Source organism: Pogoniulus pusillus, chromosome 26, assembly GCF_015220805.1.
Source record: "Pogoniulus pusillus isolate bPogPus1 chromosome 26, bPogPus1.pri, whole genome shotgun sequence".
In the NCBI taxonomy this organism is placed as follows: domain Eukaryota; kingdom Metazoa; phylum Chordata; class Aves; order Piciformes; family Lybiidae; genus Pogoniulus; species Pogoniulus pusillus.
In genome coordinates, this window is record NC_087289.1 from 17,588,236 (window position 1) to 17,603,146 (window position 14,911).

At 50.8% G+C, this 14,911-nt stretch overlaps 1 protein-coding gene across 1 annotated transcript in view; it reads right to left on the reverse strand.

Annotated features, from left to right (window-relative positions):
• The window catches only part of GPC1 (glypican 1), a 299,494-nt gene that overhangs the window by 29,678 nt on the left and 254,905 nt on the right, over positions 1-14,911 (reverse strand). Inside the window, exon 3 of the mRNA XM_064165388.1 lies at positions 9,365-9,756. Within this exon, the coding sequence (XP_064021458.1) occupies positions 9,365-9,756 (392 nt within the window). The remainder of the gene's footprint in view (positions 1-9,364; positions 9,757-14,911) is intronic.

The following is a 14,911-nucleotide window of genomic DNA, read 5'->3' on the forward strand; positions in this document are numbered from 1 at the left end:
TGGGAGGCTGCAGGAGCTGCTGCACCAAGTTGTTTAGAGCAGGAAGGCAGGCTGGTGACTTGGGGACTATGGCTAGCTTGGGGAAAGGGATATGAAGCTTCCAGGTTTGCAGAGGGATTGGGCTGACTGAGACTTAGAACTAAAGTGTTTCAAGCCATGCAATCCCACATACAAACTGCCCAGGGTCAGCTCACCCAAGACACGTGGAGATGATGCTGATCTCGGCATAGACGGGCATGCCACTGAGCTCAGCAAGGAAAGGCACATCCCAGCCCTCTGCACCTACAGTGCCCAGCCATGGGGCAAGTCTTGGCAGCTGAGCCAGATGCTGTGCATGGGCAGCAGCCACTGAAGGAACCAGGCTTTGAAGGTGCAGGTGCTTATTTCAGCCTGCAGTCTAAGATAGTGTTCACAAGCTGGACTGTCTGAAGTAAACAGGCTTCTTAACTCCCAGGACTTCACTTCTTCTCCTCCTCCTGAATACCAAAGGATGCTCATGACATTTTCCACTGTACAGACTACTGCTGGGCCTGCAGCAGCACAAACTTTTAGCACAGACTCCAACGAGTTCCTTTTCAGAAAGCCTACTTTTCAGTAAGGAAGGAAAAAACCAAATCCCCCCATCATGTGGCAGCAGTTGTTGCTGGGACCTGCCTGTGGTGAGCTGCATCCCACCTCTATCCCAGCTACTGATGCCAGCAGCTGTGAGACCTGCTGCTACCTGCTGCTTGTGTCCCACATGGAGACCCCAGAGGACTCTGTCTCACATTATGTCCCCTCATTTTAAAGGGGAGGCCAGATCTGAGGATGAGCTCCTGGGTGAGCATCTTACCAAAGAGAGCTGTCCATAGGCAGAGGCAGCTGCCATATGAAGGTAGGAAGGTTATTAAATCCCATGCAAGCAAGCAGGTGATCTCCCTGCAGAAAAACCGGGAGCAGGTCTCAGAGGAAAGCTTCTCCCAGACGGAGAGATAAATTACTGGGGCACCTTATGGCTTTTTGGGGCAAAGACAGGCTCTGCACAAAGGCATCCTGCCATCAAGTCATCTTCTACATGAAATAAAATGTTACTCGTGGTTGTATGTACTTGCTGCTGACACTGAATAAAAAGTAAGCTACTGAGAGGATGTGGATTTATGATCAAGGACATAGAATGATAGAATCAAGCAGGTTGGAAGAGACCTCCAAGATCAGCCAGTCCAACCTAGCACCCAGCCCTAGCCAGTCAACCAGACCATGGCACTAAGTGCCTCATCCAGGCTTTGCTTCAACACCTCCAAGGACAGTGACTCCACCACCTCCCTGGGCAGCCCATTCCAATGCCAATCACTCTCTCTGACAACAACTTCCTCCTGACATCCAGCCTGAACCTGCCCTGGCACAGCTTGAGACTCTGTCCCCTTGTTCTGTTGCTGCTTGCCTGGCAGAAGAGCCCAACCCCACCTGGCTACAGCCTCCCTTCAGGTAGTTGTAGACAGCAATGAGCTCTGCCCTGAGCCTCCTCTTCTGCAGGCTGCACACCCCCAGCTCCCCCAGTCTCTCCTCATAGGGTTTGTGTTCCAGGGCTTTTAGCAGCCTTGCTGCCCTTCTCTGGACACGTTCCAGCATCTCAGCACCTCTCTTGAATTGAGAAGCCTAGAACTGGACAGCAGCTTGACCCACCAGTGTGTCTAAAAATTACTCCAGTGACAAATAGGAAAGCTGCTATTTACCTTATGCTAACAGGGAAGTTTAAAAATAAGGCTGAAATGTATTGTGAGCCAGAGTTTTGCTTGGATAAAACTGCACTGATGGATTACCTTCACTGGTAAAATGAAATGCAGGATTTAGTGAAAAAGTTTACATTTAGTAAAGAAAATCATTGCATTTTGTTTCCAACTCAAATGAGAATTTGCCCTAGGAATAATAGAGCCATGGAACTGCCCACTTGGAAAAGACCTTGAGATCACTGAGTGCAGCCACAACCTAACACCTCCCTATACACAGCTGCTAGACCATGTCCCTAAGCACCTTTGAAACACCTCCACAGAAGGTGCCTTGACCATTGCCCTGGGCAGCCTGTTGCAGTGCCCAATGACCCTTTTGGTATAGAATAGAATCATAGAATCAACCAGGTTGGAAGAGACCTCCAAGATCATCCAGGCCAACCTATCCCCCAGGCCTATCCAGTCAAGCAGTCCATGGCACCAAGTGCCTCATCCAGTCTCTTCTTGAACATCTCCAGGGACAGTGCCTCCACCACCTCCCTGGGCAGCCCATTCCAATGCCAATCACTCTCTCTGTGAAGAACTTCTTCCTGACATCCAGCCTATACCTACCCTGGCACAACTTGAGACTGTGTCCCCTTGTTCTATTGCTGGTTGTCTGGGAGAAGAGCCCAACCCCACCTGGCTACAGCCTCCCTTCAGGTAGTTGTAGACAGCAATGAGCTCTGCCCTGAGCCTCCTCTTCTGCAGGCTGCACACCCCCAGCTCCCTCAGCCTCTCCTCATAGGGTTTGTGTTCCAGGCACTTCACCAGCCTTGTTGCCCTTCTCTGGACACCTTCCAGCACCTCAACATCTCTCTTGGATGGAGGAGCCCAGAACTGGACACAGCACTCAAGGTGAGGCCTGAGCAGTGCTGAGTACAGGGGCAGAATAACCTCCCTTGTCCTGCTGGCCACACTGCTCCTGATGCAGGCCAGGATGCCATTGGCTCTCTTGGCCACCTGGGCACACTGGTGAAGAGATTTTTCCTAATATCCAATCTAACCTCCTCTGGGAAAACTTGAGGCCATTTCCTCTTGTCCTGTCACTTGCCACCTGGGAGAAGAAACCAACATGTACCTCACTACAAAGTCCTTTCATGGAATTGTAGAGAGCAATGAAGCCTCCCCTAAGCCTCCTCTTTTCCAGGCTGAACAACCCCAGCTCCTTCAGCCACTCCTCACAGGACTCATGGTAAGGAGCCCTCCACCAGCCTTGTTGCTCTTCTCTGGACACACTCCAGCACCTCAATGTCCTTTGTGCTGTGGGGACCCAAAACTGAACACAGTACTTGAAGCACAGCCCCAATAAATATCTACTGAGAGAAGGAACTGCAAACAACTATCAAAATGGATGACCTGATTCTTGCTTACACAGCTGGTAGCTGCTTCACATCAATGCCCACTGCCATGGGGAAACTTCAAATTCAGGACTAAGAAGAAAGGGAGATCCAGCAGAAGAAAGACTGGCCTAATAATTCACTTTCTGACTGATGAGCAAAGGTCAGTTTAAAACACCTTCTCTCCTGCCTTCAGAAGTGGAATGTCATAGAATCACAGAATCACAGAATCAAGCAGGTTGGAAGAGACCTCCAAGATCATCCAGTCCAACCTAGCACCCAGCCCTATCCAGTCAACCAGACCATGGCACTAAGTGCCTCATCCAGGCTTTTCCTGAACACCTCCAGGGACGGTGCCCCCACCACCTCCCTGGGCAGCCCATTCCAATGCCAATCACTCTCTCTGCCAACAACTTCCTCCTAACATCCAGCCTAGACCTCCCCTGGCACAACTTCACACTGTGTCCCCTTGTTCTGTTGCTGCTTGCCTGGCAGAAGAGCCCAACCCCACCTGGCTACAGCCTCCCTTCAGGTAGTTGTAGACAGCAATGAGCTCTGCCCTGAGCCTGCTCTTCTGCAGGCTGCACACCCCCAGCTCCCCCAGCCTCTCCTCATAGGGTTTGTGTCCTAGGCTCCTCACCAGCCTTGTTGCCCTTTGTCATTTCTTTACCTCTTCTGTACCCACACCCGAGGTTCACAGCCTGTCAGCTGCCCAAGGGGAATTGAGGGCTCTGGACATCTTTTGACATGCACATTGCAGCTCTCCTCCCCATGTGTCAGTGCAGCATGGGCATGGTGTGGAGATGCAGGACACCAAGGATCCCTGCACAGTCCCCTTGCCCCTTCTGGTGCCTCAGTGCAGCCAGGAGCACCTCTGATACCTGTCCCTACAGCAATTTGTGACCTAGGACTTGGATACTGAGCAATATCCTAATGTGACAGTAAGTTACAAACCCAGGCAGGAAAGCCAATGGCATCCTGGGCTGGCTCAGGAGCAGTGTGGCCAGTAGGACAAGGGAGGTTCTTCTGCCCCTGTGCTCAGCACTGCTCAGGCCACACCTTGAGTGCTGTGTCCAGTTCTGGGGCCCTCAATTCAAGAAGGATGTTGAAGTGCTGGAAGGTGTCCAGAGAAGGGCAACAAAGCTGGTGAGGGGCCTGGAGCACAAATCCTATGAGGAGAGGCTGAGGGAGCTGGGCCTGTTTAGCCTGGAGAAGAGGAGGCTCAGGGGTGATCTTATTACTGTCTACAACTACCTGAAGGAACATTGTAGCCAGGTGGGGTTGGCCTCTTCTCCCAGGCAAGCAGCAATAGAACAAGGGGACACAGTGTGAAGTTGTGCCAGGGGAGGTCTAGGCTGGATGTTAGGAGGAAGTTCTTCACAGAGAGAGTGATTGGCATTGGAATGGGCTGCCCAGGGAGGTGGTGGAGTCACTGTCCCTGGAGGTGTTGAAGCAAAGCCTGGCTGGGGCACTTAGTGCCATGGTCTGGTTGATTGGCCAGGGCTGGGTGCTAGGTTGGACTGGATGAGCTTGGAGGTCTCTTCCAACCTGGTTGATTCTGTGATTCTATGATTCTATGATCATGCTGCACCTCCCTAAGGATGGTTTTGCTTTTGTTTGATAAAGGGCTTCTCCACCAGGCCTTGCCATTTTCACTGTCCAGAGTGTTTTGACTGACCTATAGCATGTTATATAGGCCACAAAAACAGTCCAATGGCTGGAACATCTCTGCCGTGAGGACAGGCTGAGAGAGTTGGGCTTGTTCAGCCTGGAGAGGAAAAGGCTCCAGGAAGATCTTCTTGTGGCCTTCCAGTTCTTAAAAAGGTCACTAAGAAATCTGGGGACAGACTTTTTAGCTGTGTCTGTTGTGGCAGGATGAGGGGGATGGTGAAGTTGTTGGCAGAGAGAGTGATTGGCATTGGAATGGGCTGCCCAGGGAGGTGGTGGAGGCACCATCCCTGGAGGTGTTGAAGCAAAGCCTGGATGAGGCACTTAGTGCCATGGTCTGGTTGATTGGCTGGGGCTGGGTGCTAGGTTGGACTGGATGATCTTGGAGGTCTCTTCCAACCTGGTTGATTCTATGATTCCATGATTTAAAAGAGGGGAGATTTAGACTAAACAGCAGGAAGACATTTTTTCCAGTGGGTGGCAGAACACTGGCACAGGTTACCCAGAGAGCTGGCAGATGCCCCATCCCTGGGAACATTCAAGAAGAGGTTGGATTGGAGTCTGAGCAACCTTATCTAGTTAAAGATGTCTGCAGGGAGCTTGAACTAGGTGACTTTTAAAGGTCCCTTCCAACCCCAACTAGTCTGTGATTCTGCCATTTCACAGCAGTGTGTTCTCACTCCTGCTGCTGAACAGAGCCATGGCTCACCACAGGCGTGGATCTCTGAGCAGCAGCTGGCAGGCAGCAAGTCTCCCAGCACAAGGCCTTTACCTGTTTACATGAAGCTTGGAGCCACAGCAGACACTGGGTTTGGGCAGCTACCGAGCTCACAAAGGATTCTAGGCGGCTCTGGGCTATTTCTTCTCTCCTGCTCTGATGTGCAGCACGAGCTGTGCATCCTTGGGGGAGCCCCTTCTGCCTGTGTCCTTCCCTGGAAGTGCTGGGGCTGTTTTGGTAGCTGCTGCTTCACAGACGTGATGCAGACCACACTTGGCACTACGCAGCTTCGACGGGAGCCTGCAATCTGTGCTGAGGGAACGGCTACAGAAACACCCAACCTAAATGTCAACACAGACTTGCCACCTCAGTGTCTTCACCCACGTGTGGGACATGGGTAATCCCTAACTCTGCACCAGGGCAGGGTGCTGACCTGCATGTCTGTCCCCAGCCCTGCCACGTGTGCCCTGGGCCCCCTGCCACAGCTGCCGTGCAGATGGCATGAACTGCAGCACTCAAAGCTTTAGATCTTGGTGTCAGAGCCTGCAGCCTGTCAGGGTGACTTTGCTTTAAAAGCAAGGACGGCAGTAAAGATGAAAAATGGTTTTGCCATTTCCTACCCAGCTGCCCTCAAACTGTTTGGTGTCCTGCACTTGGGCAACCACAGCCCCATGCGATGCTACAGGCTTGGGACAGAGTGGCTGGCAAGCTGCCCAGCAGAGGAGGACTTGGGAGTGTTGGCCAACAGTTGAACATGAGCTGGCCATGTGCTCAGGCAGCCAAGAAGGATAACAGTATCCTGGTCTGAAATATGGGGGCCACCAGGTGAGGCTGCACCTTGAATACTGTTGTGGTAGGCCTGATAGACCTCCAAGCTCATCCAGTCCAACCTATCACCCAGCTCTATCCAATCAACCAGACCATGGCACTAGGCAAAAAGCACTATCCAGGCTTTTCTTGAACACCTCCAGGGACAGTGACTCCACCACCTCCCTTCTCAGACCCAAACCACCACTGTCCATGGGAAATTTCAGCTCAAAGAGTTAAAGACTGCTGCTATTTGCTGACAGGAAAGTTGTATCCCAGCCTTACACACTTTCTCCTAACGTCCTAAGTACAAAGCAATGCAAAAAATGATCACAAGCAAAGTACCAGTTGTGGACTGGGTTCAGCAATTCCCATCCATCTGGTGCTAGAGTGTGAAGCAGGCTTTTTATTTTAGGTAGGGCGTCCAGAAAAAGGATTTCCCACCTGAGGATTCTCACTGCCTCTTTCCTGAAGTTATAAACCCATTCCTGAAGAAAGGAAATGGTCCAGGTTTGCTCTTCCTTATAAAATCAGCTCTCAGGGCTGATTCATAGAATCAACAAATCAACGAGGTTGGAAGAGACCTCCAACATCATCCAGTCCAACCTAGCACCCAGCCCTAGCCAATCAACCAGACCATGGCACTAAGTGCCTCATCCAGGCTTTGCTCCAACACCCCCATGCATGGTGACTCCACCACCTCCCTGGGCAGCCCATTCCAATGCCAACCACTCTCTCTGACAACAGCTTCCTTCTAACATCCAGCCTAGACCTCCCCTGGCACAGCTTGAGACTGTGTCCCCTTGTTCTGTTGCTGGCTGCCTGGCAGCAGAGCCCAACCCCACCTGGCTACAGCCTCCCTGCAGGTAGCTGCAGACAGCAATGAGGTCTGCCCTGAGCCTCCCCTGCTGCAGGCTGCACACCCCCAGCTCCTTCAGCCTCTCCTCACAGGGCTGTGCTACAGGCCCCTTCCCAGTCTTGCTGCCCTTCTCTGGACACCTTCCAGCACCTCAACATCTCTCTGCAATGGAGGAGCCCAGAACTGGACACAGCACTCAAGGGGTGGCCTGAGCAGTGCCGAGCAGAGGGGCAGAAGATCCTCCCTTGTCCTGCTGGCCACACTGCTCCTGAGCCAGCCCAGGATGCCATTGGCTCTCCTGCCCACCTGGGCACACTGCTGGCTCATGTTCTGCTACTATCTACCAGCATCTCCCAGGTCCCTTTCTGCCTGGCTGCTCTCAGCCACTCTGTCCCCAGCCTGCAGCACTGATTGTGAGAGGGAGGAATGATTTGGATCCTTCTGAAATACTCCATCCTAGAGGAATGGGTTGTGGGGAGGCAGAGAGAAGAGAAGGATCTGTGACTGCTCATGTATCCTGATGTCAAGAGAAGGAAGAGAATCCAGAAAGTGAGAGACCACAATCAAAATCCAGTGGGTCAGGAGTCTACATCAAGGTGAGGGGAAGATATGCTGCACGTCAATATCTCAGGTCCTTTCCTTCTGCTGATACCCTGACTGTAGTTGCCCTGCTAACCTGCTTTATCCACCAAAGCTGGCTTCAGGCAGAATCAGACACATCAAGCTGGAAATCTCTCTCATTCAGAAGATTTATGAAAAATATTTTACTTTGGTCCCCCTGAAATTACATCACTCTCCTCTTTTATCTGCCTTAAGTGTCAGAGGAGTGCGATGGTAATGAGATGTACAAAGGCTTTTGGGTAGCTGAACAGTTTTATAGTCCCACATTGATAAATGAAAACATTTGTCACTGTTACCACAGTAATGTTTCTTCCTGAGATCAAAGCCTGGATATGCTGCATCAAATAGCAGCGTGCTCTGCTATGCACTGCCACACACTACCTCCACAGGAACTTAATGGTGACTCTGTATTTTCACATTCACAGCTGAACCACACCGTGATTCTCACATGGCTGACTGCCATCTCCACATGCAGCATGCAACTCTTTCTGGTAGTATGGATCTCCTCCTCACTACCTTGTCTGAAAAGCCTGAATACCTTGTTTCAGGACAATCACCTTCCTCTGGCTCTGATGGGCTTCTTCTGCAGCAAAGAATACAGATAATCTCCTTCCTCCTGAAACCCTGGATCCAGGCCCATTGATTTACATTTATATAGCACCTTCCATCCCTGAAGATCCCAGTGCACTTTACAACCTTGCTCTCTGCACACAGAAGCTGTACAAATATACATGGGCACATAAACAGACAGGCAGTCCCATCACTGACCACTGCAATGCACCTCTCTGCCTGTATTCCCAGCACCCCCATGGCAGGTGAGCTCTGCAAGCCCTACAGTGTAACACCATCAAGGAGGAAAAGCAGGCAGCCTGATTTAGAGACATGCCATTTCCCTGTCCAGACAAGCAGTGGAATGGCTTTACAGCCTGGGCACTGACATCTCCTTGGCACTCTGCTGTGTAGGTTAAAACGAGGCAAAGACTGGTTTGTTGTGGGTAATACCTTGCTGCTTCTGCACTGTTAGAGCCTGTACAAGTCCAGGCTTGCTGCTTCCTCCCACTGATAGGTGACTCTCAAGCATATCATTGTATGAAACTGGAAAATACATTCTTACTTGGTGATGAAAACATGAAGGGAAATAAACCCCCCTCTCTGCAAAGTGCAAAGTGAAGAAGGATGTGGGAATGGAGTGAAGAAGGATAATAACAGGTGGATGCTGAGCTTGGTTCACACCAGCTGCTGGCTGCCTTATCTCAGAAGGGATAGATAACGGACACCTGGTTAATGAGGAAAGCAAGGCATGGTTTATGCAGATGGAGTGGGCTGTCCTTGACTAATTATGCTCATGTGTAGGTGTGTGCCTTGTGGCCCTGAGCTGAATGATCAATAAAGGTCTCTGGCACAATTCACATTGAACCATTTGGAGTCCATGTGGCATTGCCTTTGATCACACTGATCTGTGAGAGCCTTGACCACATTTCCCGCGGCAAGCTAATCAGGGTGCTGCAACACCTGAGCTAAACCAGGTGGTTTTGCAACACAACAGCAGGAGCTGACTGGCTCCTGCCAGCCTGAGGATGGAGGAGAAGGAAGCAGCCCAACGTACCTGAGACACCTTTCTGACCACGTCGCTGCCCACAAGAAAGCCCTGCGCGTAGGAGCGTGCTGCGATGAAGGCTCGGGTCGCCTTCACCTTCAGGTCTCTGGGAACTTCCCCGAAGGGTTTGTGCTGCTCTGCATGCTTCACCATGCAGTCCAAGTACTCATCTGTGATATGGTACTGGGGATTCATTAGCTTGAAGAGCCGCTCCAGCAACCGTGTCCAGAACTCATTGAGGGCCTCTTCCAAGTTGATGTTGGAGCCCCGGTAATAGCGGCGCAGCTCACTGTACAAGTCCTTGAAGACCTTCATGTTTTGTGTGTACAGTTCTCCATAAATGCTTGGGAAAGCATCATAGAGGGCCTTTTCTGACTTGTTCAACAAATCCTGGAAGTAACCTGGAGAGAGAAGAAGATGGTGATGCATTAGATGGACAAGCAGGAATCCAACAGGCTCTGCTGTTTGGTAGCACAAGCAAAAGCCCTCAGAAGGGAGGTTGCAGCTTCTTCCATTTTAAAACAAGCCTCGCTGCTTGTTCTCCAGTGTGATTTCTAAAGCCTTTCTGGCAGCAGGGACAGTGCCAGCCCTTCACAGTGGCACCTCCACTAGCCCTCATCATTGCAGCCAGCCTGGCTCTGAGGCACAGCCCGCAATGCACGTGCCAGAGTCCCAAGCACAGCGGCAGGCACAGGTACGTCTGGCACTCAAGTGTTTTTACACTGAGGCCAACTTCATGTCCAAAGTCCTCACCCCATTTGCTTATTTGGTTTTGCATCCAGCTTTTGTTTAGGCACAGACACCTTGAGTGCCACACCTTGAGTGCTGTGTCCAGCTCTGGGCTCCTCAATTCAAGAGAGATGTTGAGGTGCTGGAAGGTGCCCAGAGAAGGGCAGCAAGGCTGTGGAGGGGCCTGGAGCACAGCCCTGTGAGAAGAGGCTGAGGGAGCTGGGGGTGTGCAGCCTGCAGAAGAGGAGGCTCAGGGCTGACCTCATTGCTGTCTACAGCTACCTGAAGGGAGGCTGTAGCCAGGTGGGGTTGGGCTCTTCTGCCAGGCAAGCAGCAAGAGAAGAAGGGGACACAGTGTGAAGTTGTGCCAGGGGAGGTCTAGGCTGGATGTTGTTAGGAAGTTGTTGTCAGAGAGAGTGATTGGCATTGGAATGGGCTGCCCAGGGAGGTGGTGGAGGCACCATCCCTGGAGGTCTTCAAGAAAAGCCTGGATGGGGAACTTAGTGCCATGGTCTGGTTGACTGGATAGGTCTGGGTGCTAGGTTGGACTGGATGATCTTGGAGTTCTCTTCCAACCTGGTTGATTCTATGATTCTAGATGGTTTTACTCTCTGGTTTCAGTGGTCATAGAAGTGAGAGAAATGTGATTCTCTTGCTACATACACCAGGGTAAAGATAAGAGATTCAACTCCACTCTTACCAACATCTTTAAGTATTTCCATCCTCTCAGCTGGCAGCTGCCTTTGGGCTCTCTGAGACTGCACAGTGGGGGACTTATAGCAGGACCAGCCTGATTCAATTTATTGATTTACATAAGCAACTTTAATCATCATTTAAGCTAGGGAGAGGAAAAATGACTCAAATAATAATTTTCATTTCAATTACATTTGTATTTTTAAGGCCTTTTTGAAGCAAACCTGATTATACTATTCTTTAAATCTAAATTCCTTTTTTTTCCAGTGATGTCTGATAAGCTCAAGTTGGAGGGAAACTGTTATTCAATTAAAATCAAACAGCATGTATTGAGGTATAAAAATTAACTTCCCTGTGCTAGGCATGTAAGAAAAGAAAGAATAGGTTCTGAAAAATGCATACTGCAGGTACAAAGTTTTATTGAACAAAGTATTTTTTTTAAGGAATGTAATGTTTTAGGGAACTTTTTTAGGGAAAGTAATTTTTTTTTAAGGGAACTGACTATAATTAAAAGCCCTCTAAAATTTTAGAAGCAGCAAAGCTCATTTCCATGGGTCTTGTTTATATTCACAGACTGGAAAAGGCAGCAGTGTGCCCAGGTGGGCAGGAGAGCCAATGGCATCCTGGGCTGGCTCAAGAGCAGTGTGGCCAGCAGGACAAGGGAGGTTCTTCTGCCCCTGTGCTCAGCACTGCTCAGGCCACACCTTGAGTGCTGTGTCCAGTTCTGGGCATCTCAATTCAAGACAGATGTTGAGGTGCTGGAAGGTGTCCAGAGAAGGGCAGCAAGGCTGGGGAGGGGCCTGGAGCACAAACCCTATGAGGAGAGGCTGAAGGAGCTGGGGGTGTGCAGCCTGCAGAAGAGGAGGCTCAGGGGTGACCTCATTCTGTCTACAACTACCTGAGGGGACATTGTAGCCAGGTGGGGTTGGCCTCTTCTCCCAGGCAAGCAGCAATAGAACAAGGGGACACAGTCTCAAGCTGTGCCAGGGGAGGTCTGTGCTGGATGTTAGGAGGAAGTTGTTGTCAGAGAGAGTGATTGGCATTGGAATGGGCTGCCCAGGGAGGTGGTGGAGTTGCTCTCCTTGGAGGTGTTGAAGCCAAGCCTGGCTGGGGCACTTAGTGCCATGGCCTGGTTGACTGGCTAGGGCTGGGTGCTAGGTTGGACTGGATGATCTTGGAGGTCTCTTCCAACCTGGTTGATTCTATGATTCTATGACTCTAAGCTTTCTGCAAAGCCTGCAGAGTGCTTTGTGTCTGTGTCTCCCCTTGCTTGAACAGTTCAGCCATTGCTGGTCCCACAGACAGCAGCACTTGGCAATTTTTACTGCTGTGAACTGCAGGGTGCTAACACAGGTGAGAGCTTTCCTTGTCCAAAAGGCCTCACCTGTGCTAATTGTACATCATGTAATTAAAGCTTGGCAAGTGTTACTGGCCCACACATAGCATCCACCCAGGTCACCCTGATTCATCATAGTATCACAGTATCATCAGGGTTGGAAGAGACCTCACAGATCATCAAGTCCAACCCTTTACCACAGAGCTCAAGGCCAGACCATGGCACCAAGTGCCACATCCAACCTTGCCTTGAACAGCTCCAGGGACGGCGACTCCACCACCTCCCCGGGCAGCCCATTCCAGTGTCCAATGACTCTCTCAGGGAAGAACTTTCTCCTCACCTCCAGCCTAAATCTCCCCTGGTGTAGCTTGAGGCTGTGTCCTCTTGTTCTGGTGCTGGCCACCTGAGAGAAGAGAGCAACCTCCTCCTGGCCACAACCACCCCTCAGGTAGCTGTAGACATCATCAGCCTCTCTGCTGCCTGCTCTGCTCAGGTATGCCCTCTTACAGTCCTAGCTCCATCCCTAGCACAGCAGTTGTGTGCACCCATTTCTAGGAAATTTTGGCAACTCCACCAGCAGGTGAGGAGCCTCAGGAGTATGATTTACTATTTGGGAGTATCTCTTGCAGCATTTTTCTGTATGAGCCTGGGCTAAAGGGATCACGGCAGGGCAGGCCCATGTCAGAGCTGGATGCAGTGTCACCACTTCTTGTCGCGTGGGCACCTTCAGCACCGCTTGAAGAGGCTCAGAAGCCAGGCAGATAACTGTCAGGCAGATGATTCGACCTAGTCATGTCTGACTAATCTGAGATGGCCTCACTTTCCTGTTTCTACAGCCTTCCTACCTGTACAAAGCACAGGAATGACATTCACCTATACGGGACACAAAGCACAGACTTCCTCTGATGCCGATGAGGTATCTAAAAGCTGCTCTGCACCTTAATGTATTACTCCAAGAGCCTCTGGTTCCCCATTCAGGATTTAATTAAACGGAGCACCAACCCTCTCCTTGTATAATCAGTGTTCTCTGCTCCGTGACAAGCACCAATAACTGCATAAATTGTTCAGCAGCCCGGGTCCCGCACGCTTGCCACCAGCAGGAGGAAAACACCAACAAACGCAGCCTGATCTGTCAGCTCAAGGTAAAACGACTTTCTTTGTACTGCTACAGGAGAAACAAGATGTATGCCTCCCCGTGAAAGGAACTGCAAGCTGCTCTTGAGAAACTCCAAGCTAATTAAGAGCTGATGAACTGTTACTCCCCACCTAAGTGAGAGAACACCAATTACAGCCAGCCCGTTTGTGACTGGTTCTCAGCAAGTTCTCCGAGATTTCACAGACTGGGAAAGAAAAGATATCTACATTACCTAGGGAAAATTAATCAGCAATTAATGCCAAACGGGGCTGTGATGGACGTCTGACCTGGCAGAGAATTTAAAGGCCCATTTTGCAGCTTTGGAAGGGAGTAAGACGTGAGCTTTGTCAAGGGGGATGCAGGAAAGCTTGTGCTAGCTGTCCTGGTCCTCAGCAGGATCTCAGCCTGCACCAATCGTGCACTTAGCACAGGTACCTCCAGTTAACACTGCAGCTTCTCCTTAGTGCTCCCTGCCTACTGGCACCCAACCTTCTAGACATGTGGCACAGATTAAGGATATGCAGGGCCTTGGGATAAAACAACTTGTTGAACCACACAGTTCAGGCATCTGCCTAGGAGCTCAGGCAGAAGCAATTAGTTATTGTAGTGGAAGCACCCTGCTAATCTGCAGCTGTGGTGGGCAGGGACCCTTAGGTAACTTGGGTGGCTGGAAACCTCCAACGATTCAGTTGCTGTAAGGAGCCAAAAATCACCATCTAGCGGTGCATCTGGATTTATTAACTCTCACCTGGTTCACCACTGCTGAACCTTCCCTGGCTCCTAAAGGATGATTGGAGTGATTAGCTCTGCCAGGCCATGAGTACATGGAAGTAGCTTCACAGAAGCCTATGACACCCTCAAGGCCCCTGAGGTCTGCTGACATTGTGTTCTACAGGCCACCAGCAAAAAACTCAGCCTGTGTATTTGTTCATGCATCATAACATGTGGCTTTGGGAGCCTTGGGAATGGCAGGGATGGAGTGAAAGGGCTCATGAAGAGCCAGCACTGGTGCTGTGAAGCCCCTCTGCCAGGCAACAGAACAAGGGGACACAGTCTCAAGTTGTGCCAGGGGGAGGTCTAGGCTGGATGTTAGGAGGAAGTTGTTGGTAGAGAGAGTGATTGGCATTGGAATGGCTGCCCAGGGAGGTGGTGGAGTTGCCATCCCTGGAGGTGTTGAAGCAAAGCCTGGCTGGGGCACTTAGTGCCATGGTCTGGTTGATTGGCTAGGGCTGGGTGCTAGGTTGGACTGGCTGAGCTTGGAGGTCTCTTCCAACCTGCCTGATTCTATGATTCTGGCTCCTGGACTCACCACTGTACTCCCATCCCAGAGGGCAGGTACACAAAGAGCTGAGGTGTCTCTGCAGAGGGCCAGCTTCCCTCTGAAATGACATTCTGGTTTCCACTCTGAGCCACACAAAACCAGTTATGTATCTTCTGGAGCTGAAAAGCCACAAATGTTCTCAGCTTCTTCGGAATGTTACACTGGAGCTGTACTGGCCACAGGTACCTTGCTGCGAGTCACCTGCTAAAGCCAGGCCTGGGCTTTCCTCTTCCAAGAGCCATGGAAGAGTCAAGTCCTTCCTCACCACTGCCAGCTGAGGGCTTTGCAACACTGCAAAGGCCAGCAGGTGATTTTTCTGACACAGTAATTCAGACAAATCAG